The sequence below is a fragment of the Pipistrellus hanaki genome, assembly GCF_964339955.1.
Source record: "Pipistrellus hanaki genome assembly, chromosome: 1".
NCBI lineage: Eukaryota > Metazoa > Chordata > Mammalia > Chiroptera > Vespertilionidae > Pipistrellus > Pipistrellus hanaki.
In genome coordinates this window covers 19,633,331-19,658,530 of record NC_140503.1, presented here as the reverse complement: position 1 = coordinate 19,658,530, position 25,200 = coordinate 19,633,331, and the positions used below count along the sequence as shown (strand labels likewise).

The window sequence follows — 25,200 nt, the reverse complement described above, 5'->3', positions numbered from 1 at the left end:
CAGGTGTGCTTCTTAGGGAAGCAGCTGAAAGGTGGCAAGAAGCTGGCAGCAGCCCCCAAGAGGCCCCTGGCACCATGGACAATGATGAACCTCTTGAGTCTGAGACAACAGGTGAAAAGGCATCCCATCTCTCACCACTCCAGCCCTTCTGGGCTGCCTCAGTGTAATACCCAGGGATCACATGGACCCAGAAGCCTATAGCCCCTCTAACTTGGGGCCCTCTAGATTTGGGATAATGTCTTACATTGACTTGGCATCAGGACTTGCCAAACAGGGGTGAGAGCATTGAATGCACGTTTGTGCCAGAATTGGCTCCTACCAGTTCTAGCCGACTTTGGATTTCATTTTTTGAGCTGGTCTACATCATGTTGGCAGTCGAAATCACCCATATTGGGAACATTTACACCACTAGAATTGGCTCTTACTACACATAAGATTTTTTTTTTCTGGAGAAGTCAGTTAGACATTTACCAGTATTCTATAGATTGGATGGAATTCTAAAATTGTTTGACTACTGAGGATATTAAGACTCAGAAAGTCATCACTTCTTGATAGCTAAATTTGCTGGCTAATCTGCTGTATGTCTTCTAACTACCAGGCTACTAGCTACTCTCACCCCTTATTACACAGACCTTATCTTACAGGCTGGGAAATAAATGTTGGGGCTTGGGTCTATAGACAAGGACTAAGAAAGACACAGACCTGTGTAGACTCATTAGGAATCCTCATCTTAGAACCTGGGTGGTCAAAACTTGAAGCCCCTGACACAAATGCTCAGTCCACCCAAAGAATAGGCTGGCTCAGTTCTGGCAGTGCAGCCTGGCTTCCCCAAACCACTGTTTCCTTCTGATATAGGATGAGCTCTGGACATGTGTGTATAGTTGTCAGGAACCCACAGCTGGTTGCAGATCAGTGGCCCAGTGGCAGAAAGACCATGTCTAGCAAGTGAGGGAAGCTATTTAATTATAGCAATGAATTTAATCCCAGGGTGATTTTACAAGCTCTGCCTTCTTCGTGGTCATAGAATAGATGTTGGGTTGGAAGGAGGAGAAGTTAGCTCAAATTCTTAGGAATCCAGTTATCCCTCTTGATTCCTGAGACCACTCCTGTTCTGGTTCATTTTACATTTGACCGAGTCGCCCACCCTGCCTGTGGCTTTCACCATCATTCAGAGTAAAGCAACTCTGAACCCCACCCAAACCAGGAAGAAAGAGAAGAAGGAGCAAGAAGCCAATGTCCAAGTCAGGCCCAGAGGGGGGAATATGGCAAAAGGGTAGCATGCGACCCCAAGGATGCTGGGGGGGGGGGGGGGGGAGACAGTGCCGGGGAGGGAGGGCTTGCAGAGTGGAGTCCCTGGTGTCTGGAGCCACATGCAGCTGGGGGACAAAGGCGGCAGCCAGAACCTGGGAGGCAGAGGAGGAAACCGAGGTGGAGGGAAGCGGAAGTGGCTCCACCTAAAAGGCTGGCAGGTTTCCTTTCCAACATCATGGAGATGAGTTTTCCTTCCAGAGGAGGCCGAAACCCAGTCAACACCGCACAGCAGTGATGAAATGCTCTACTGTGAGGCCGAATCCGCCCCGGCTGTGGATAAAGGGAAACCCACCCGGGAGAGTTCAGAAACAGACCTCGAGATTGAAGGTGAATGTGGGCATTGGGAGGGGTGGGGGACAGACCTGGCTTCCCCAGCTGGCCGTGGCTCCGCCCCATGCGTGGGGCCTGGCAGGTGAGCAGCGTGGGCACATCAGCTTGTTGAGTGCTGAGCCAGTCGATGAACGGGCATTTCTGGTCTCCCAAATGTTCCCACACGTGGCATCTTGTGCCACAGCCCCAGGAGGGAGGCATTCCTGCCTGCCTTGGCAGAGGAGGAAACTGAGGCCTAAAGAGATTGTATGAGTTGCCCAAGGCCACCGAGAGCTTACCAACGCTTGCTGATTCCAAGTTCACCCCGCCCTGCCAATCTGCCTCCAGCACTCCATATTCCAGGGGCCCCTGCGTGTTTGTGGCCCGACCTGCCTCCTGGTGACATGCCTCTCCTCACAGTGGAGTTTGTGAGAGCCCCTGTGTGAATTCCCCTGCGTGAGAGCCCCTAACAAATCCAAGTGCATGGCCGCTGGGGGTGCAGGTGGTAGACTGTTTCAGCTGCAGAAAGACTCTTACTGCAAACAGCACCTCCACCTTCCTCTTCCTCCTCCTCTTCCTCTTCCTCAGCCTCCCGGCTTTCCCAACAAGGGAAGTGCCACAAAGAACACCTATGAAGCAAGGCGAGAACAATGCCGGCCCTTCCTGCTGGGCCAGCCTCACACCTCCCCGCTGAGGCTGGCGCAGTGGCCCTTCCTCCCCTGTGTGCTGGGTGGTGGGCAGTGATCAGAGGCGGTAGACACGGAGGCGAGGCTGTTCAGCCAAATTCAACCCTCAAACTCCTCTATAGGGTCAGTTCCTAACCCCTGCTGTGGTCACCGTACAGTTCACCTCTGCCCTGCCACCCCTGGGCATCTTGTTGCTCTGTTCTCTCTCTCTCTCTCTCTCTCTCTCTCTCTCTCTCTCTCTCTCTCTCTCTCTCTCTCTCTCCATTCCTTCCTTTCTCTCTTTTTTATTTTTTTATTTTGTTTATTTATAGATTATTGCTCTTTTATCTACTTTTCCACTTCAAGTCTGTTGTGAATGTTGCTTTCAACACTGAATGCTTCATGGTTGGAAGAAGCAGAACCCCTGCTTCTACTCATTCCTCTCCTCACCCCGACTCCCTGCAAGTGGTAATAGTATTGCAAGCTGCCTCTAAAACACAACCACAGTGAATACAGCTAGAAGGGGTAGGCAGAATCAGACAGAGCAGAGTCAGTGCCAGGGATAAGTTGGGGGTTCCCTATGCTGCTTTGGCCAAGGAGAACCTCTAGTGATTATATTTGGTGCCAGCTCTGTGCTGAGACAGAAGCTCGAGGCTGGCACTGGGGCAGGGAGAGCTTCCCGAGACGACCTGAGACAGGTGCCCATGGGAATACAAGCTGGTGTGAGGCGACAAAAGGGAGCAGAAGTTGCTCGCCCGCCTCGTGCTGTTTCTCCTATGCAGACATGCACGGCTCTCCCTCGGAGGTGATTTTGCACCCCAGGGAATACTTAGCAAACTGGGCTGGGGGGAGGCTGCTGGCCAGGAGTTCTGCTCCATCTCCTACACTGCACACGACAGCCCCTCAGCGCAGAATGCCCAACACTGACTGCCGGTCAGTTGGTCAGTAGTGCCCAGACTGAGAAACCCTGCCCTAGAACCATCGCAGAGAGAGAGCCGGTGTGAACCTGACCTGCAAAAGCAACTTCCTTGTCAAGCTGTTGTCTGATCATTACAAAGCTCCACTGTCCACCTTAGAAATTTTTGGGGTGGCTTGGCCAAAGTTCCCTGGGATCCGAAGAAAAAACAGACACAGGCTTAGACCTCAGCTGGCCTAAGTCTTGCCAGTGGGACATGGGCAACCAGGCAGGCCCACTGCCCTCTGCCCATGGGCCAGGCTGTCTAAAGCCTACAGACAAAGGCTCCAGGAGGTCATCTGTCAGCTGGCGTTAGCACTGTGTATATTCTGGGCTAGCTTTGTCACTGGGAAAGTAGGGATCACAGATCTTTATAGAGAAAAAAAATGACATGCAAGTCTGCGAAGGAGGGAAGCCAACTCACATGCAAGTTTCCTTGTTTCTGGCTGGTTTGAGGGTCTCTCCATCCTGCCCTGATCTGCCCCTGTGGGAAGCCTACTTAGCCCTATGTGGACTTTTTAAGTTGTCACTTCTCTAAGTCTTCAGTAATATTTTTATGGCTCACATCTTAACAGTAGCAGCAAAACTAAAAGGGGAATGGAGGCTCCCTCAACCATCACAGATCGCTAGCTTCTCGTCTGGCTTTTCAGAGCTGCCCCAAGAGGGGCAGGAGACTAGGCCTTCACGTACCCTTGGTGGTCAGTCCCTGGATGCGGCCAACCCAGGAAGCCGGTGTGGGCCTCCTTCTCCTAGGACAGTGGTTGGCAAACTCATTAGTCAACAGAGCCAAATATCAATAGTACAACGATTGAAATTTCTTTTGAGAGCCAAAAACCGACGTCTGCGCATGGGTCACAAAGTTTCAATTGCACTGTAAGTGTGCACCCGGATGTGGTATTTTGTGGAAGAGCAACACTCAAGGGACCAAAGAGCCCCATGTAGCCCGTGAGCCGAAGTTTGCCGACCACTGTCCTAGGAGAGCCTGGGGCCTAAATCCCAGGGGCCTTGTGTCGGCCCAAAGGGAGACGTCCATTTGAGCCTTTCTGGATGGTAGTCTCCCTCCCAGTGCTGGCTGACTTCCCCATTGGAGCCGTCCTCTAACCTCACACCCAAGGGACAGACAGATCAGAAGGGAACGTGGCCTGGGGTCAGAAGAGAGAAGGCAAAGACAGAAGAGAAGCGCCCCCCCCCCTCCCCCCCGCTTCAACCATTCGCATCATTTTCTGCAGATACTGAGAAATACTTCACCACCGGGCAGAAGGAGCTGTACATGGAGGCCTGCAAACTGATGGGTGTCGTGCCTGTCTCCTACTTCATCCGCAACATGGAGGAGTCCTACATGAACCTCAACCACCACGGGCTGGGCCCCCACGGTACTAAGGCCATTGCGATCGCCCTGGTGGTGAGCATGCCCGTGGAGGCACATGAAGCCTGGCAGAGGTGGGGGGGGGGGGGTTGGCAGGGTGATGGGACCCTAAGTTGTATCCGGGATGCCCACCCTGCCTGCCATAGGTTCCCATTTTCCCAACAGTCAGGGACTCCCCAGTAGGTGCTGGGAAGGAGGCTGCTAGAGACCTGGGCTTTGGAATTTGTGCTCTTTCCTCTTCAGGAAACAAAGGCACCAGCCCGTGGGGCCCGGGAAAGTGGGCTGGGTGCTAATTCCCTCCCTCTAGCACATTCTCCCAAGGTCAGCCTGGGTCTCAATGCCAGAGCCATTCCATTCAGTGTCTGCCTTTTGCAATGTTATGTGATCATTAAGGATCACTCTGGAGCGTGGGTCAGGTTTTCCCATAGGAATGATGTTCTCTCTGGGCTTGGCATGGACTTGCCCTTGAATACATCATAGCTTTCTATAATCCTAACTGATTATGTACGGAACCGATTCCCACCCCAGGAAAACAGAGAATGTAACAGCTGTACGTGAGCACCACACTGTTTGTTCACTCAGGACAGTAAAGGGCAAGTTCAATTAATAAAGGAAAAGCCGCTCACTCATTTTTTGGAAATGTAAAAGGGGGAGGAAAGGAAGGGAAGAACAGAGAAAGAACAAAGCCATCTTGAAATTTATTGAGCATTAAAAGGCGGATTCATGTCGTGCTAGGAATGCACCGTTACCTCCTGAGTTTCATGGCGGGAGAGGAGATGGAGAGAGGGGAGAGAGGACGGGGGTGGGGGGTGGTACAAAGGGTAATTATGAAATCCTTTCAGGACTCAGGCAGTAGTGACAGTAGTTCCTGTTTGGGGGGAGTTTTGTCTTCCTTGATTCTCTGTGTCACTCACTAGATAATTGCTATGACATTCTGGTGGACTCACGCTTTGTGTTTCTTTTGTGCTGTTTAACTTTTCCCATGTTGCATTTGCCTGGGGTGGGTCAAAGGCATCCCACTAGGAAGGGCCCCATTTCCAGCTTCTTCACTTCTATTCCCCCACGGCCTGGCCCCAGGTCCTTGCCCCCGGTGCCCTGGAGAGCAGCGATGTTGTCTGCTCACCTCGTTTCCCCAACACTCAGCACAGAGGGAGAGATGAATGTGGATGGAATTGGGGATCGGGCTGCCTGCTGTACCACACGCTGTGCTAGTCCCAGGGTGACCTGTTTCTGAACACTGCTAAACAACACCTAGACTGGGTGGCCACCTAAGCCATCTCCCTTGAGCACAATGGAATTATTCCCCTCCCAGAGAGCTGGGACCTGAGACATTGCAAGAAGGCCCTGAGAGGACTGTCCCTCATTGGTAACAATGTGCTAGACCCGTGGTCCGCAAACTCGTTCGTCAACAGAGCCAAATATCAATAGGACAACGACTGAAATTTCTTTTGAGAGCCAAATTTTTTAAACTTAAACTTCTTCTAACGCCACTTCTTCCAAATAGACTCGCCTAGGCCGTGGTATTTTGTGGAAGAGCCACACTCAAGGGGCCAAAGAGCCACATGTGGCTCACGAGCCGCAGTTTGCTGACCACGGTGCTAGACCATCCCTCATTGCAGCACATTCTCCCTTTTGCTGAAGCTAGAGCTCCTTACCACCTGCTGCTTCTCTTACTGCCTTGCCTGCTTTGAAAATGATCCATCCAGAGATTCGTCTGCTCTCTGTGCTTTTCTGACATGGCTGGGAAGTTCTGGGAAAGGTCAGGGAACTGCCTAGGTCACCAACCACCTCTGTCTTTTCCCCCCATCCCTTGTGGCTGAAGTCCAACACATCTCTGATCACCCTGGAGCTGGCAGACAACAGTATCACGGAGGAGGGTATCCTGAGCCTGGTGGAGATGCTGCAAGAGAACTACTACCTCCAGGAGTTGGTACTGTGCCTGCTCTGCTGGTTCCCACCACCACACCCGGGGTCCCAGAGCCTGCTGGAGACAAGCCGAGGCCCTGCCCAAACCCAGGCCAGCCTCAGGCTTTCTGCAGTGTGTCTGGGGCCCCTTGCCTGTAGAAGTGACTTCTCAGAGGAGGTTCACACCTTATAGGCTGGCCAGAGGGGACTGTGCTCCTGGTGGCTGTAGGAAACCCTAAGAAACCATTTCTGTTTGGACCTCATAAACCCCTAAATAGATGAACTTGCTTCTGTGTAGTTGCCGTAAAGTAAAAAATTTAAAAAACATGAAATAATTTCATAAAATACAATGTGCCTGGAGATAGATGATGGTGATGGTCACACAACAATATGAATATACTAAAGACCACTGAACTGTACACTAAAAAATGGTTTTTAGATGCCAAACATTGTGTTATATCTATTTTACCACAGTAAAAAGATGCAAAATTTAAGATAATAATGGCTAATGTATATAAAATCCCTCCCACTAGCCTGGAAGGACAATGTGTGTGTGTGTGTGTGTGTGTGTGTGTGTGTGTGTGTGTGTGTAATGTTTATATACACTAGAGGCCCAGTGCACTGATTTGTGCACTGGTGGGGAGTGTGGCCTATAGGGATTGATCCACTGTGGGAGCACCACTCATCCCAGTCAGCTGAGCAGCACTCCCACTGTGGGAGCACACTGACCACCAGAGGGCAGATCCTGCATTGAGAGTATGCCCCTGGTGGTCAGTGTGCATCATAGTGATTGGTTGACTGGTTGTTCTGGTTATTCTGCCATTCAGTCAATATTTTATTGACTTCAGAGGGGAAGGGAGAGTTAGATAGAAACTCTAAATTATGAGAGAGAATCATTGATCAGCTGCCTTCTATACACCCGCTGCTGAATATTGAGCCTGCAACCCATGCATGTACCCTTGACTGGAATTGAACCCTGGACCTTCTGGTCCACAGGCCAATGCTCTAGCCACTTGGCAAAACCAGCTAGGGCAAGGACTATATTCATTTATCTCCCTACCTCTTCCCAGTGCAGCAATTCATGCTTCATGAATCAGTGAATGGAACTGGCAAGTAATTATTTACTCTAAACTCATTTTTCCAATTATGTTATGCCAAACTCTTCAAATAGAGCTGAGTTGGGTTTCAAAAGAGTTGCCATGTGCTCTCTAAAGTACTGGAGCTCAGCTGGGGAAGTGGGGGATGATTGAAGCTAAGTTCAGAGCAAACTGAGACCAGCTCGAGAGCCTCACAGTGAGGCGACAGAAAAGCCAGGCTCCTATTGTTCTTCTATCCTCTGGACCACACTGATCCTTCCCATTCTTTCACCTCAGGCCCCTCTCCCCACCGAGAACCTACGCCCTTAGCGTAGGTCTCTGGTCAGCCCCACTCGTACATCATTTGTTAATGAGGACCCTTTGTTGGGGTTTGTACACACACAACCGTTTCTTGCATTTTAGAATGTTTCCGACAATGCTCTTGGTTTTGAGGGGGCCAAAATCATCTCAGAGTTTCTCCAGAAAAATTCCTCTTCGCTTGTGAGTCTTCAGGTAGCAGGTGAGCCCAGGGAAGAGAAAGGAGAGGGCATTGGGGATGGAAAGGAGAAAGGAAGAAGGTGAAAGGCAGAGAGAATCAGAGTTGAGCTGAACTGGACCGGGCACTTCTGATTCAAGAGGCCAGAACCCTGTATCTGCACCTGCCAGCCACCCTTGCCCCCTATCCATGGCCACACTGGCTTCCTGGCTTCCCAGCTTCCCTGGACCATCTACTTCTGATTCGCTTTGCAACATTCCTTCCTCTGCTTTAAAGTCTCTTTCCCCAGACATGTCTCCATGGCTCTCTTGCTTCATTCACATCCGCTCAGATGTCATCTCCTTAGGGGATGGCTCTGACACCTTGCCTCAAAGCAGCCCCTCTCCCTTCCCATTACTTCCTATCCATTGCCCTGATTGGCTTTCCTTAATGCCATTTGTTACTACCTGACCCCCTGTTTTAAATTAGTTTAGCATCTGTCTCACTGAAAACAAAGAGCTAATGAGAATTTTATTTTTTTATTTTATGAAACTCCATTGACTATAAAGTCAATGGAGTTTCATAAAATAAAATAATAAAATTTAAAAAGGGACAGAGTGGGGTGAGATGAGTGAGGCTTGGCTATTCAAGTGCAGGTCAGGTCCTGCCTTATTTAACATTTAAAATTTTTGTTTATCATAAACTAGATAAACAAAATTCGTGCACTGGTACAATCCCTAGGCCTGGCCTGAGATCAGGGCCATCTTCCCTGGCTGCTGGCATTCAGCCCTCACCCCCCACTGCCACCCACATCCGGTTCCCCATTCTCTATCGGGCAATCGGAGTCTGCCAGCCAGGGGGAAGGAACTGAGAGGTTGGCTGGCAGACCCTGATCAGGCAATCGAGGCCTGCAGGGCTAGGGGCAGCTCCAGCACTGAATATCTGCCCCCTGGTGGTCAGTGTACATCATAGTGACCAGTCGTTCTGCCATTCAGTCCATTTGCATATTACCCTTTTATTATAAAGGATTATTATATAGGATGCTTCTGCATTGATTTTGGACTTTTTAAAATGTTAAAATATTATTCATTGAGATTACTGAGCCTTTCAGTGCCCCTTAGATTTTGCATGCAAAGGCAAGTGCCACACTTGTCCCCTTCTGGCATGTCTCTACTGCTTAGACTATAGTAGCATTTTTTTAAATTGATTTCAGAGAGGACATTAGAGGAGAGAGAGAGAGAGAGAGAAACATCAGTGATGAGAGAGAGTCATTGATCCGCTGCCTCCTGCAGGCCCCACACTGGGGATCGAGCCTGCAACCTGGGCATGTGCCCTGGCTGAGAATCGAACCATGACCTCCTGGTTCATAGGTCAATGCTCAACTACTGAGCCACGCCGTCTGGGCTGTAGGAGCATGTTTTATACTGTGACACACTTTAGGCACTAGGCTAGGGGTTGATGCTTCCAGCAATGCACAGGGTATAGTGTTCCTGCTCCTGGAACTCCCCTGACAGTCAGGCAGAGCAAGAAGAGAATGTCAAAGGGGATGGTAAATAGTTGCCCTTTTCCTCCTGTTTTCCTCTGTGTCCATACTTTTGCTTTAAGTATTTGCCACTTTTTCTATATCTGATTGTTCCGAGGGGAGGAGACTGGCAGAGCAAGGCTGTGGGAGGGCAAAGGAGCCCTGCCTGGAGAGCACTGATAACCCCTCCTTCCTCACAGGAAACGGTTTCAAGGACCAGTCTGCAGAGCTGCTCTTCCAGGCCCTGTCGGTAAGAAGCAAGGGGTGGGTCCCGCTGAGCCACGTGGGAGATGTCCCTGGAGACCTGGGGGGCCTGGGGAGCCTCTGGGTCTAGGCAAGTGCATGGTGTAGGGCGCTGGTGAATGTTTGGACCCTCTCCATCCTGGCCAAAGCCACAGCAGCGGGTAGGACTGTTTGGATGACCATAAACTCGCCCAGGTGTCATTAAAGGTCAAACAGAAAATGAACACCAAATTGTCTTCAGCGTAAGAACCCTAGTCCCCCTTGTTCTGGGTATGTGGGAGCCCCCATCCCACTGACCTAGGATCCGCGAAGCATTTGCAGTCCCATTGGAGACCCACACACAGTACCTCTCTCTCCTCTGCTTTTTCTCCAGAACAATTACAGAATTAAGGACATAGATTTCAGCCACAATGAGATCTCTGATAAGGGCGGGGAGATCCTGGGCAACATGCTGGGTGAGTCCCCACGGAGGGAGGGGCTGGTGAAGGAGAGGGACCTGGCAAACCATCTCTTGTCAGAGCTGCATCTCCTGTTGTTGTTGCTATTGAGCGTTTTCATTATAGAAGAGACCACACCCGAAATACAGTGTAAATGTGGGAAGTAAACTTTTAAAACGATTAGGAGAACATCTAGAGAAAGGATTTGCTGACCTCAGAGAGGTTAACGCCTATTGCATAGGCACAGTGTGTATAAGCCATGACAAAAATTATCTGTGTATTTGACAATAGGTTTAAAACTGGGGATGATCAAAGACATTGTGGGCAATGTTAAAAGGCAAGTAATAGTCAGAAGTAGATATTTGCAGCATTTGTAGACTATAAAAGATTAGTGTTCAAAAGGTTGATAAGAGATCTTACAGGTCAATTGGATGATGATAAACACTCCAAAAAACAGTGATCAGGCCCAGCCAGTGTGACCAAGTGGTTGAGAGTCAACCTATGAACCAGGAGGTCATGGTTCCATTTCCAGTCAGGGCACATGCCCGGGTTGCAGGCTCAATTGCCAATAGGGGCATGCAGGAAACAGCTGATCAATGATTCTCTCTCATCATTGATGTTTCTCTCTCCCTCTCCCTTCCTCTCTGAAATCAATAAAAATAAAACAGTGTTCAAGGCATATGGACAATGAAAAAAAGCCAAATGCCCAACCTCTTTGGTAATTAGAGATATGCCATTAGTAAAACAACAAAAAGATTCCCCCTTGTCATCTATCAAAGCTGCAAAATTTTCATATCAGAGAATTCACACTGTAGTGAACACAGGGATAAATAAGAACCCTCAGAAGCTGCTAGGTAAAGGCACTTAGGAGAGCAATTTGACAGTATTTAGTAAAATTAAAAATGCATATCTTCTAGGATGCAGCAATTCACTTCTCCATGTCTCAGAGCTCTCTCCTCCTCTCTTTCTCCTCCTCCTCCTGCTCCTCCTTCTTTTCCTCCTCCTTCTTCTTCTCTCTCTCTCTCTCTCTCTCTCTCTCTCTCTCACACACACACACACACACACACACACACACAGATGTCTAAGGAGTTCCACTGCAAACTTGTTATAAAAGAAAACAATAGCTCCTAAATGGTCATCCCTGGGGAAAGGAGTAGACAAGGGGAAGCACTTAGTATGGGGGTGGGGGGTGCTAATCTTGGGGGAGGGGTGATGAGAGAAAGGCCCACAGGGAAGATGGCTTTCTGTTGAAACCTGAATATGATTAAAGAAGCAGCCATGCTAGCTTCTAGAAGCTCAGCATTCGAGGCAGAAAGAATAGAGCGTGGCACGTCTGAGGAACATGGGGAAGGGGGGAGTGTGGCTGGAGCAGAGTGGACAGTGGAGGAGAATAGAAGGACAAGAGGTCGTCGAGGTGGCCTGAAGCCACCTGCGTCAGTTTTGTGGGACCTGGATGTGCACGAAGCCTGGGTTTTATTCTCCTGTGATGAGAAGTCGGTGAAGGATGTGAATGTGGGGGATGATGTGGTTTGATTTGAAGCTTTGGAACTTCTGTTGAAGAATGCAACTGAGGAGAACAAGAATGGAAGGAGGGAGGCCAATGAGGAGGCCCGAGGATGATGCATGGGCTAACCAGTGGTCGGCAAACTGGTTCTCGAGCCGCGGTTTGCTGCTTTGTTGACTAATGAGGTTAGGGACCAGGCCGTGATGGAGAGCAGATGGAGTCAGAGTATATTTTTGCTCCAAAGTCAAAAGGACTTGACCTGAAGAATGAGGGGAAGAAAAAGATAGACTCGTGGTTCTTTTGTTTCAGATACTGGTTGAGTGGGTGTCATTTACTTAGATGGGGGAAAATCTCAGGGAGTCACAGGGGTAGAGGGGCAGGAGTTAGGATGCAAGATTTCCATTCAGGCCACAGAATGTTGGTAATGGAGACATCAGGGAGGCAGTTTGCTATGTGAGTTTAGAGCTTGGTCAGAGCCGGACAAATACATTTGGGATCCAAAGGCATCTACATGTATTTAAAACCATGGGACAAGGGAGTGGCCCAGCAATCAGAGTGTAGTCAACTCTATCTATACTCAACTCCATCTCACCTTGTCCCAAACAAAAGTAACAATGACCAGGTGTTTACATAGGATGCTTTCCTGGCCCCGGGTAGCATTTAAACAAAATAATCTTTAAGTTTAAAAAACAAAAACAAAAAACAGTGCACGTTCCATGCAAACCTGGCATCTAGACAAGCCTGATGCCTCGCTACTTCCAATGGGTTAGGTCCCTAAAGCTGAACCAAATATTGTAAAAAGTCTGGACCCACCACTGCCCCCTGCAGGTCTCTATGTGAACGACACCGCAGGATGTAATGCTTCATGGGGTCGCAACCTCCCTGAGACAACACAACTCCTGTTTTTCAGGCTGTCTCCCTCTACTTTAATGCGTAACATCCCACCAGGTGGATATTGATGCTGCACTTGACCTGTCCCCTGCCTTACTCGGATAAGTGAGGCCATGGCCAACAGCTACAGGCGTGTAGCCATCTCATAGCCTGTCCCCTCGGGAGGCGTCACAGACGTGATACCACTGTGTGACAGAGTGCACACGTGTTTATAGGGAAGTACTTGTGACCAGATGATATTTGCCAAATAGATGATATTAAGTTGCTTGCCACCTGCAGTGCACGAGTAGGATTATTTTTACTTCATCGTTGTCAACATTGGAAATCATCTTACCATTTTGTGTTCAAATGAATCACTGAGCAAATGTTCCCTCTGTGTTTTTCTTTTTCTGAGCACTGACCTCTCCTCATTCCCAGTGGCATCGCTATCTGACAGCCCTAAGAGGGGGGTTCTCTGGGAGGCAGGGGGTGGATGCTAACCTGATCCCCCACCCCCTCTCCAGCCCTCAACGTAGGGCTCCTGACACTGGACCTGAGCTGGAATCACTTATGTGGCCGGGCTGCTGTGTCCCTGAACTACGGTCTCCGGGTAAGGTCTCCCTGGGAGCGGTGTGCTGAGCCGGGGGTGCAGGGTAAGAGGTGAGGGGGTGCGGGTGGAATGGTGGGGGTGCGAGGGAGGTCCTGCCCTGCCATCTTGAACTTCTGCCTCATGGTCGCCCCTGATGCGGACATACAGAGCTCTTCCTCCCACAATTCCCGGATGCACGTTGTTCTTTAGCATAAATTCTGCCCAGGAGAAACTCACCCCGCTAGGGCCCAGGTGGCATCTTTGGGAGTACTTCAAGAGAGCAGTTTAATGATGGGGTAGGGAATGACCAGAACCCAAAGGAATGTGTTCTTGAGACTTGAGTGCAGCCAGGAGGTGTGCGGAGATCTGGCAGCGACCCCTCTCCAGGGACCCCGAGTCCCCAGCCCGGAGGCCGGTGGTGATAGATGCATTTTGATGCCGGTGCTCTTCTCCCCCTCCCTGGAGTCCAACGTGACCCTGAGGACACTCGATCTCTCCATGAATGGCTGTGGGAACGAGGGGGCCGCGGCCCTCGGGGAGGTCCTCAAAAACAACAGCTCGCTGGCCTACCTAAATCTCAGCAACAATGACATCAGCAACGAAGGGATCTCCAAAATCAGCAGAGGCCTGGAGTTCAACGAGTGCCTCCGATCTCTGAAGGTAGAGCCTTTCCCTGGTCCGGAACGGGCCGTTTGGGTGTGCTTCTGTGTGTGTGTGTGTGTGTGTGTGTGTGTTTGTGTGCATCCATGCGTGTGCATCCAGGTACGTATCGGTGCATTGTGTGTAGGTATGTGTGCGTCCTGTGTGTGGGGATGGGTGCAGCAGGGCGATGGGGCTGGATATTGCTGAGGAGAATCTCTGTGAAATGTGCCTGGTGCTTCACATGGTGCGTATATTCCTGGCTGCCTCTCTGCTATCAACCCAGTATAGCCCCCTGCTCTCAGCTGGTGCGCGTACAGTACTCACCCCCTAACTGGTCTTCTTTCCTCCCATGGGGGTCTCCTGCAGGCTCTTGAGCATAAATGACTCCACCACCTCTCCCCACAACCCTCACCCACCTACGCTCCTGCCGCTGAGACCCTTCTGTGGCCACCTGCTGCTCAAATCCGGGTCTCTCAGGCCTGTGTGCTTCTCCAACCTCCGTTTGCCCCATGCTTTCCCTTGCTCCCCCCAAGGCCTCAGAGTCTCCTTTCATCTCCATGGGCCTGCCAGGGCCTTGCTCACGCCCATGCTGGGCCTGCAGGACGCTCTCCCAGGCTGATGTCCTCCCCTGGCCCTCACTGCTTCCTGCCTCAGAGCCGAGTTTGAGCAGCAATTCCCCGGGTGGGCGGGAGGACGGGACACAGGATAGAAAGACAGGCGGGGAGACGGTGCTCACAGACAAGTCTGGGCGGGACAGAGACTGCGATTCAAGGGAAAGGAACGGAAGCCGTGCCCTAAGCCAGCCTTTCCTGTCTCCGCCTCAGCCTCTTTCTGTGCCGTCCCTCTCCCCACAGCTGTTCCTGAACCCTATGACCATGGAAGGAGCTCTGTCCCTCATCACGTCCATCAGGAAGAACCCCAAATCCAAGATGGAATACCTTGACATTTCTGTAAGTAGTCAGGTGGTTGTGGCTTGCACCCGTGTCAGCAGGTGCCAATAGCCACACCCCTCAGAGGGCCTTCACCCAGAAGCTCCCTGAAAAGGCCACTCCTTTTGGAGGGCGACTCTGCCCCCTCCAGGAGTCCTTTCAGTAGGAGCAGCTGTCAGTCAGAGGCCGGGAGTGAGACGCCATCCACCTTAGTGGTTCTCAGCCTTTCTGATGCTGAGACCCCGTAATACAGCTCCTCACGTGGTGGTGACGCCCAACCATAAAATTATTTTCGTTGCTACTTCATAGCTGTAATTTTGCTACTGTGAATGAATCGTAATGTAAATATCTATGTTTTCCGATGGCCTTAGGGTCTAAGACTTAGGTGACCCTGCTAGCGGGTGAGAACCGCAGCTGTAGAGCCTAAGACCACCGGAAAACACAGATATCCGACCCAGGATGGCCCCGGATCCCAGCAAGGTTCCAGAATCACAGGGCTTTTAAAATCTGAGTAATAAAACATGCACAGGCTTGCGTTTTCATTTCATAACTTAGCTTACTCTACTCAGTAAGGCAAAAAAAAAAAAAAAAAAAAAAAAAAAAAAGGCAAAAAAAAAAAATCCCTTGAAGGATGGGGAAAGCCTGAGGAAGTGACTTCACTCTGCAGGCACTCCCACCTGAATCATCCTAGAGGCGGTAGCTGAGAATAACTGTGTCCTACACTTGTCTATCACTTTATACTCTTTTTGCCCCCAAAGTGACTTTATATTATACCTGCCGGCTCAGTGGATCCTCCTCCGGGAGATAGATCCCAGAGCTGCTGTAGCAAAGGACTGCGAGCTGGGCGGGTTAAGCAATGGCAACCTATTGCCTCCCAATTCTGGGAGCTAGAAATCCAAGATCAAGGTGTTGGCAGGCTTGGCACCATCTGAGGATTAGAGAGAGAATCTGAGGATTAGAAAGAGAATCTGTTCCCCTCTCCTAACATCCAGTGGTTGTTGGCAACATCAGAGTAAGTCCACCTCTGACCACATCTTAACTCAAAAACTCAAAGACCCTGTTTCCAAATAGGGTCACATGCACAGGTACCAAGGGTTAGCATATATATATATATATATATATATATATATATATATATATATATATATATATATATTGGGTGGGAATATAATTCAACCCATAATAATACGTTTTCCTCATTTTCCCATTTTACATATAATTCAACTAAAACAGAGAGGGTAGATCACTTGCCTAGGAACACACAGCAAGTGAGAATCACAGCAAAGGAGGAAAGCCAGGGCTTCTCTTCCTACTCTACAGTTCTGAAAAGCACAGAGGGACATTTTTTAATGCCACACAAATGCGTTTTGCTAAGCCATGAACGCCTTGCAATTATAGCCGTGGTGGTATTTTGAATGTTTAAACCCAAGTTCCTTGGAACTGAACCATAAGTTTATGTTTGCCACAGGTTCTGAAACACTATCAACGCATACCCACTCTCTTTCTCCGTTCCCTCACCCCTGCTCCCTGCCCCAGGCTCCTGTGCTCAGGGGCCTTTCTCCTCCGAGACCCACGCTCCACTCTCACCCTCCACGCTCTGACCTCGCGCTCACAGTGCTGCCTCAGCCCCCACTCCGCCCTGCCTCTGAGTCCCAGCCACGGGTCCAGAGTTTGTGGATGTTTGGTTTTCCCTCCCACGAAGCTGGTTGGAGGGATAGAGCCAGGCCCTGCCTTGGTGTATCTGAGGGGATGTCAGTAATGGTGCTGTTAGGCTCCAGATGACATAGAGCCCCATGACCTAGGGTCACTTTGCCACTAAACAAGCCGACCAGGAGGGGGCACACCCGTGCCATTCCCTCCTTGCTCTCCTTCCCCAGCAGACACGCATCTTCTAAACCCCAACATACCTCACAGAGCCCCACGAGGCTAGCTACCAGGGCAGCCATGGGCAGCAGCAGCTCACCCAGGCTCACCCCTGAGCCTGTCTCCGAGGCCTCCTTTTCTCTGACCTCCCAGTGAGCCAGAGCAGACCCGCCTAGGCGCTCCTGTAGCTTCCTCTAGCTCCTTCTGTGTTTCACTGTCCTAAGGGGGTTTGGGGGGAGTTTTTGTTGTTGTTGTTGTTGTTGTTGTTGCCGTGGTCAATAAATTCTAGCTTTCTTTACTAAATAAATAAATAAATAAATAAATAAACCCACAAGCCTACCAGAACCAAAAGGTCTGAGTTAGCCTTTTCCCTCCCTGTCCTCACCTATGCCGCCATAACTCTGTGGTGTTGGAATTCCTTCACTGTAGATGCTTCTAGAACTTTTTCTAGAATACCTACACAAAGAGTAAGCCTTCAGCCCTTCAGCATGGATCTAAGTCTTTGAAAGGCAGGAGATACTCAGGACCAAACCCGAGGAACGAAGCGGGTTCATCTTCCCCAGGAAGGCCAGGGTTTCTCGGACGCTAATTCCACGGAACACACCTCCTCCTGCAGCCTGTGGCCCCCAGGTCTCGGGGCACTTCCTTAGGGGAGTTCCCAGTGTGGGCTGAGCCGTGCCCAGGTGGGGGGCACGTGGGGTCCTCGTCCAGGGCACCTGCTCTGCAGACCAGCCCTGGCACAGGGATGGGCCTGTCGGCAGCCCCATCACTGCATCCTACCTGCCGCACACAGACTGTTAGGCTTGCTGCCTGACAGCGCTGAGATGGCACTGTGATGAGCCCCCAGCACGCAGACAACGTCCGACCCATCACACAGGAGTTAAACCACAAGCTCTAAACAACGGGAACCACCCCCACCCTCCCCTTAGCCCCTACCCTCCCCTCAGTCTAGGAGCTGCATGGCAGGACAAACTGGAAGAGACACGGCCCTCTGGCTGGCTTGGGTGGGACCCTGGTCTGGGCGGGGGGATGGCACGATGGTGGCCCCCTCCCCACGGTGTGTCCCTCTCTCCCTGCCCCAGCATGTGATGGTGTCCGAGCAATTCGTGAGAATCTTAGATGGCGTGTATAACGTCCACCCCCAGCTGGACGTGATCTACAAGGCAATCCAAGGCCTCTCTGCAAAGAAATCCATCTTCCAGTCCTCAAACCCCATGAAGGTGATCCAGGTGAGCCCCTGCTTTCCTCTCAGCCCCCACAGGGACCCCTGCAGAGAGCTGTCCTCTGGCCCCAGTCAGCTACCCAGAGTCTCCCCCCCCACGCCCCCTCCCCCCCCCCCCCCCCCAAGCATCTGCACCATCCTCTCTGACAAGGATCCTCTGACTAGGAACATTCCCTCTGGATTCCGGGAGCCCTCCGCAGGAGGGAAAAGCTGAGAACTGGCTGAAGTGGGAGGGGCTTGGAACCAGGTGGTTTCTACCAGCCAGGCTCCTCCCCTTGCTGTTGTAGGGCCAAAGGCAGGTCATTGAAGCTTTCTGTGCCTCAGTCTCTTCACCTGTAAAATGGGCACAACAAAAGTACACACCCTGGCAGGGGTGCTGTGAAGATTAAATGCAGTCCTTCCGCTCAGGGGCCAACAATGGGGTTTGGAAAATGGGACAGACATAGGAATTGCTAACAGAAAGGGTCATATGGTAAACTAGAGGCCCGATGCATGAAATTCGTGCAAGAGTAGGCCTTCCTCCCCCGCAGCTGCCGGCACCAGCTTCCCTCTGGCACCCGGACTCTGGCTTCCTTGCAGCCCCTGCTTTGTCCGAAAGATAATAAATAAGTGGCAAAGCAGCAGAGATCATCAGAGCCCAGATGAGAGGTCGTGTAGGGTTGGCAAACAGGAAAGGATGCTTCCTGGCAGAGATAGGGTTGGGAAGGGCCTTGATGATCAAGAATTCAGGTGAGCAAAGATCCTAAAGAAGGACCCCAAAGAGTATTTTAATGATATCGAAAGGGTGTTCACAGTGTATTGGTACAGTGCATTTCATAAACCAGTATGTTCAGTGGGAAAATGATGGGTGGATGATACATAGATAGAGATAGATTGATTGATAGACAGATGTAAAAGGATACACATCAAGATGTTACCTCTGGATAGTGGGATTGGATCTATGGCTTATTTTTCATTTTCTTCTTTCTACAAATCTAAAATTACCTTACAATGCGAGTGGGTAATACTTTTTAAATTAAATTAGAGTATTTTTTAAATACTCTAAGACAGTATAAGCATCTGTGTGAAATGATGAGGATTAAGTGAATTCTGAGAACCAGACCTGCCCCTCACACAGCGTGGCTTCGGTTGATTGGCTTCTGGACTCTAAGCCAACGCCAGCTCACCCACTGCCCACAGTGCACCATCCACACGAGTCTTAGCAGAGGCAACTTCAAAACAAAATAATGCACACGAACACAACCACTGCCCCATTCCTTCCGTGCCCAGTGCGGATAGCACTCTTCATCTTAAGTGACCCACACGCGGGAGACTCGAGCTCCTGGGACTGCCTCCTCACGCCCCCCCTTGGCCTGCTGGCCTGGGTGCGGAGGGGAGTTGTTAGAGGTGTTACGTGGGCCAGCATCTGCTCCTGGTGTCTCCCTCCCTCAGATCTATGCCGAGCAGAACAAGATCAGGGTCGTGGACTTTTTCAAGAGCTTGACCCCAACGGGGGCGATGAAGATGCCTGTGGGCGAGTTCTGGAAAGCCATGATAATGGTGCGCTTATCCCTGTGCCCCTGGGTACTGTGTGTGTGTGTGTGTGTGTGTGTGTTCACGTGCATGTATGTGGGGGGCTGGATAGCAGGTAGGCTGAGAGCTCCATTAACCTCACATGTTCCACCCACCTCCTCAGCAAAACAAGATCCCCCTAACCCGGTACCAACTCAGGGAGCTGATCAAGCGGCTGAAAGACGACACTGGCATGGTGAACTTCAGGTCAGCACAGGCCCCGGCGTGCCCAAGCCCCATCCAGCCTCTGTCCCAGCAGGCCCTCCGTTCTCTAGAACCGCGGTCGCCAACCCACGGTCCGCAGACCACTGGTGGGTGGTCCGTGAGGTCCGAAAGGTTGGCGCCCGGTGCTCTAGAAGGCACCCCTGAGCTCCAGGGGCCACCCCATCTGCATGGCATCAGGCCTGGTCTCCCCTGCATAGCAGGCTGCCTTTGCCCCCTCCCATGTCTGCCCACTGCCCCCCACTCCATCCCCTCCTCATCTTCCGCTGGCTCACTTGGCCAAGTTTCGGGCTCAATGCACACTGCAGGCTGCGAGCCTGATTCTGGGGACACAGTGCTCACAGCAGATAGGAGGTGGCACAAAGGAGCAGTGGTTAGGCCCTGGCATGGTGAGGGGGTGGCACACGGGCACAGAGGAGAGGGCAGAGGGACGTTGGGTTTCATGCCTAGCCTAGAGCATGCGCAGGGCCCACAGTTCCCCTGTGACTTAGGGAGGGACGCAGGTTGTGACTCAGGCTCAGTCCTTGAAGAGATAGGAAAGGGCTGTGACAATACTGAGAACGATAACCGACACCTGTGAGCCCGACCTGGTGCCAGCCTCTGCCAGACCCAAACAGGCACAGGTGCCTGAGTTCTCACGCGCCCCCGTGCCAGTGACGATGGCATTTGTTTTCTGTTTTGTGACTACGAGTGACACTGTCACCCATGTCCTTCCGTATGCAGTGCTTGCACACGTGTGTTCTCTGACACAGGCCCGGTGGTGCAGACCTGGTGTGCTAGCTGGCCAAAGGGTGTGCACTTCTTTATCGTTGTTTTTGTTCATCCTTAACCGAAGATAATTTTTCCATTGATTTTTAGAGAGAGTGGAAGCGGGGGGAGAGAGACAGAGAAAGAGAGAGAGAGAGAGAGAGAGAGAGAGAGAGAGGGAGAGAGAGAGAGACATCAATGTGAGAGAGATACCTCAATTGGTTGCCTGCCCCCTGCACCACCTCTACTGGCCTCTTTAAGAACCAGGAAGACACATTGAACTTGCAACCCAGATGCATGCCCTTGACTGGGAATCGAACCTGTGACCCTTTGGTGTGCAGGCCAGTGCTCTGACCACTGAACCACATCAGCCAGGGCGGGGTGTGCACATTCTAAAGGTCAATCTACTGCCAGATCCTGGCCAACAACGAAACCCAGCTCTCTGCTTCTCCCCCTGTGCCCACACCGAACCTCACCTCTGTTCAGCGCTCTGCCAAGCCGAGAGGTGGGGTTCCCCATGGTCTCGCTTGGATCTGAGCCTAAACATTCTCTCGTCAGCCGGGAGGCTGCACTGGTGGCAACATTATCCCCTTACCTTTCAAACCAGTGACTTGGAAACGATGAAGCCATAGCGACAAGTCTGGCCCGGAGAGAAGTGTCTGTGACAGAGAAGTCCTGGCAGGCCGGCCCCCCGGCAAGGAGGAGGAGGAGGTGCGCCGGCTGAGACTCCCGGGGACAAACACCGAGGCCGGGCCTGGGAGAGAGCCAATAAAGCCTGGCCGGTCTCGGCGTCTCCGGGCTGCTGGTGGTGTGCCCTTCTCAGGGGAGCACCCTCTGGTTTTCGGGGCCACAGGGGAGCGTGTCCTCGGTGGCCTCTTTAGGAACCAGGAAGACACCTGGGGGAGGCAGTGGGGTTGCTAGGCGGCCGGGAAAGAGCAGTGGGGAGCAGGCCAGTGCATGGAGACGCCGTGTTGTCATGGTAATGATGAACTGTGTCAAGGGGAGAGAGCTCAAGATGCAGGAAGCAATGGCAGAGGGACAGACACTCAGCGGATGCAGGCATGGGCCTTTAGGAGCACATGCCGAGGGGTCCCGTGAGGAGAGCCCGGATGGGAGGCAGAGAGACCTGGCGTCTAAGTGAGCCTGGCACCACCTGGCCTCCTGGCCTGGGAGCCTCACGGTCCCACCTGAGAAGTGAGGCAGCTGCCATCGGTTGTAGGGACCTCCCACTCCACATTTTTTTTTTAAAACTTGTGAGACCTGAGGAGTTGAGTAGAAGAACAGGAATAGCCACATACAGCATACACTGAGCAGGGGAGGTGGGGGGTAACTTAAAGGGACTTGGTTAACCTCATCAGTTATCTTTGTGGATCAAGAGCAGCAGGGACTGTGTCTAACATCCCTGTAGCACCACATGGTGCCTGGCAGATAGTAGATGCTCAATAAATACCTGTGGTGTGAACAGACACATTCATTTGGCAATTGTTTGGGGCGAGTGGTGGGAAACTGGGGAAATCTGGAGGTGTCCCGGAGCGGACACCTCAGAGCAGCAGAGGAGTGCTGGGCGGCACCCAGGAATCAAGCCGCAGCCACGGGTGGCACTCTGCCGCAAGGTGGGGGTGATGTCCAGGCCTCTCCCTGTCTGTGGCAGGATCATTACTTGAAACGATGGATGTCCCCTTTCCCACAGCATGCTTTCCCCTTTCCCATCCTTATTCAGAGTCTTCGCCTGACGTTGAATTTCTATTAGTTGGATGGTATAGGGCAGTGGTTCTCAACCTTCCTAATGTCTAGACTAGACCCCTTAATACAGTTCCTCATGTTGTGGTGATTCCCCCACCTATAAAGTTATTTTCATTGCTACTTCATAACTGTAAGTTTGCTACTGTTAATGAATTGTAATGTAAATATCTGTGTTTTCCAATGGTCTTAGGCGACCCTGCTAGCAGTTCTTGACCCACAGGTTGAGAACCGCTGCTGTAGAGCCTAAGACTGTCGGAAAACACAGATATTTATATTATGATTCATAACCTTAGCAAACTTACAATTATGAAGTAGCAATGAAAATAATTTTATGGTTGGGGGTCACCACAACATGAGGAACTGTATTAAAGGGTCAAGGTATGAGGAAGGTTGAGAACCACTGGTAGGGGCTCCGAGTTGAAATTCGGAGGATGAAAAGAAAAGAAAGAAATACAATAAGGAGGTTTTGGGATGGAACTCACATCCACCACACCCATCAGGATATGTAGATGTCTTTGCTCCAACTCCCCAGATAAATCAAATGTGCTGGAAGCCAGGGACCATGTCTCTTACGTATGTTATAATCCATAAAATTTTCCATCAAGGCCCCTGCCTGTAAGTCACTGCTGGTGTCTGGGTAGAACCCTGAGGATAACGAGGCCATAAAGTATCAAAATGTGTTATCAACTGTGGGTTATAGATCAGTGAAAAACACAGTTTTCTCAAGATGCTTTCATTTGTCTTTTGAAAAAAAAAAAAAAAAAAAAAAAGGCAGCAATTTTTTTGATCAAATGTTATTTTCTGCTTGGATATCTATTGGAGAAGATGGAGATACAGGAAAGCGGAAATCTACCCCACCACCAACCCTGACCTCCCCCCGCCCCCCCTTCCCCCAGGTCTCACATGGACACTGACATCACCTAGTAACTGAAGGACCGCCAAACCCCAACCCTGCCTGCAACAGACTGCCCTGCCTTCCCAATGGTGGGGTAATTCCTACTTGTGGCCACTAGGTGTCAGGTCAGCTCCAAAAGTCCTTGAGGGCTGTGCTCAACCAGCTTTTCACTCTTTGCCAAGCACTTTCTCTCTGATTGCCCAAACCTCTGAGGAGAATGGCATGAAATCTGATACCTGGGTAGACCTCTCCAAGGCTCAGTGTCCTCATTGTGGACCAAGGTAACTAACTATCAGCGACCTTGCACCTTGGTTGTGAGGAAGAAAACCAGGCCTCTAGTGAAAACTCTCTACACATTCCCCTCCCTCAGTCAGCCCACCCTGGAGCTGGCCAAGACCACAGAGAAGACATGCCCCCTTTTGGGGGACTGCACAAGGCACACGCCCTCTGACAATGGCCTGACAGGCACTTTAGCAGCTTGCCAAGTCAGATGGACTTTTAGTAGAAGGACCCCTGGCAGGAGCTCAAGTACCAGGCGTTGGAAGAGGGGCCTCGCAGGAGGAGGAGAGGCCTGTAGGTCAAAGATGGCTCAGAGGCGCTGGCCCACATGCCCAGCACTGAAAGGAGTGAGGCTGCAGCCCGGGAGAGGACACCCCGGGCATGCCCCTCCTTCCATGCCCAGCTCAGTGCGGCTCCAGGCACTAACTCTTTGCATCCTCACAGCGACCCTGTGCAATGACGCCTATTATCCCCATTTAACAGCTGGGTAAACGAAGGCGGGGAGAAGGTATGCTTTTTGCCCAAGGTCTCCTGCTAGCAAGTGGCAAGGCAGAGATTCAGACCCTGGAAATACGGCTCTGGCTCCTGGCGGCTCAACCACTGTGCGTGCTCAGTGGTTTCCACACAGCTTCATGTCAAGACGGGGACATGGAGACGCACTTGCTCTGTTTACATCCTTCCTAAAACAAAACGAAGAATTACTCAACTGAGGAGCAGGCATGACCTCCAGGCCAGGCTGGACTGGCCACTGGAGAGGCAGATGGGGACACTCTGTGGTGGCCGATGTCTCAGGGTCAGGTGGATGTGCCTCCCTGGCCCCTGCACTGCTCAGAAATTGTAGCAGGGGAGGCAGGATGGGAGGAGAGAAGGGAGCATGTGGAATATCTCGGAGTACCGGCACCGTGAAGCGGTTAAGCATGCACAGTCCGGCGTCTGACAGTTCTGGGTTTGAATTCTGCCTGGCTTTGCCAATTGCCGGCTTTGTGACCTTGACTAAGGCACTCAGCCTCTCTGAATCTCAATCTCCTCAGCTGTAAATAGAGAGACTAACGGCACCCCTCCCCACTACGGTGGCTGTGAAGGTTTACTGAAATTGTGCGTGTGGAATCTGAGCCCAAAGCCAGGCACACATGAGCACTTAATGGAATCATGACTGATTACCATGGTGTTCCGTCCCCAAGGGGGGGTGCAGGGAGCTGTGGGTGCAACGGGCGAGTTAGGGGCCAAACTGAAAAGCCACCTATAAAACATTGAAGTACCTAAGTCCTGGAGTCTTTGATATCTTTTTTTTTTTTTTTAAATCCTTACCCTAGGATATGTTTTTATTGATTGGGGGGGCGGGAGGGGGGGTGGGGGGAGAGAAACATCGATCAGTTGCTTCCTAAATCTCAGGGATCGAACCTGAAACCTAGGTATGTGCCCTGACTGCCCTGACTGCCCTAACCGGGAACTGAACCAGCACTTTCACTGCATGGGAGGACATTCCAATCATCTGAACGGCGCCAGCCAGGGCAGTACTTGGGTCGTTGAAAGCCACGGGAATCGTGCCAATCTCGGGTCTCAGTTTAAGGCTTACATAAAATAAAAATAATTTGTCCAGAATCCTAAGAATTGGAGGGAGGGAAGGAGGGAGGGAGGAGGGAGGTCAGGGGCCAGCAGCACTGTGTGGGCAATGCAGGGGACACAGTGGACACCTGGCATTTTTCTTGGCTGCCGAGTCCTGAACCTCCTTTCTGGGGTTGGAGGTGCCTCACTTTACAAGCCTTCGGAGGGGCAGCTGGAACCTAGGACCGTACCCCCACCAGACGCCGGCTCTCTGGGCTAGATTCAGGAGCCAGTGACCCCAAGAACCAAGGTCCCCAGGGACCGTCCTCAGGCAG

The 25,200-nt window shown here is 51.3% G+C and overlaps 1 protein-coding gene across 1 annotated transcript; it reads left to right on the top strand.

The window, feature by feature from the left end:
• LRRC74A (leucine rich repeat containing 74A) lies at positions 1-21,713 on the top strand. Its single transcript, XM_084866203.1, is given in 16 exon segments — positions 1-111; positions 1,510-1,638; positions 4,470-4,642; positions 6,429-6,536; positions 8,011-8,107; positions 9,703-9,747; positions 9,750-9,773; positions 9,776-9,834; positions 10,201-10,282; positions 13,163-13,248; positions 13,693-13,887; positions 14,724-14,819; positions 17,744-17,890; positions 19,315-19,422; positions 19,559-19,641; positions 21,011-21,713. Coding segments are annotated over 16 exon segments (1,494 nt in total). The 5' UTR covers positions 1-74; the 3' UTR covers positions 21,036-21,713.
• The last annotated feature ends 3,487 nt before the right edge of the window (positions 21,714-25,200 follow it).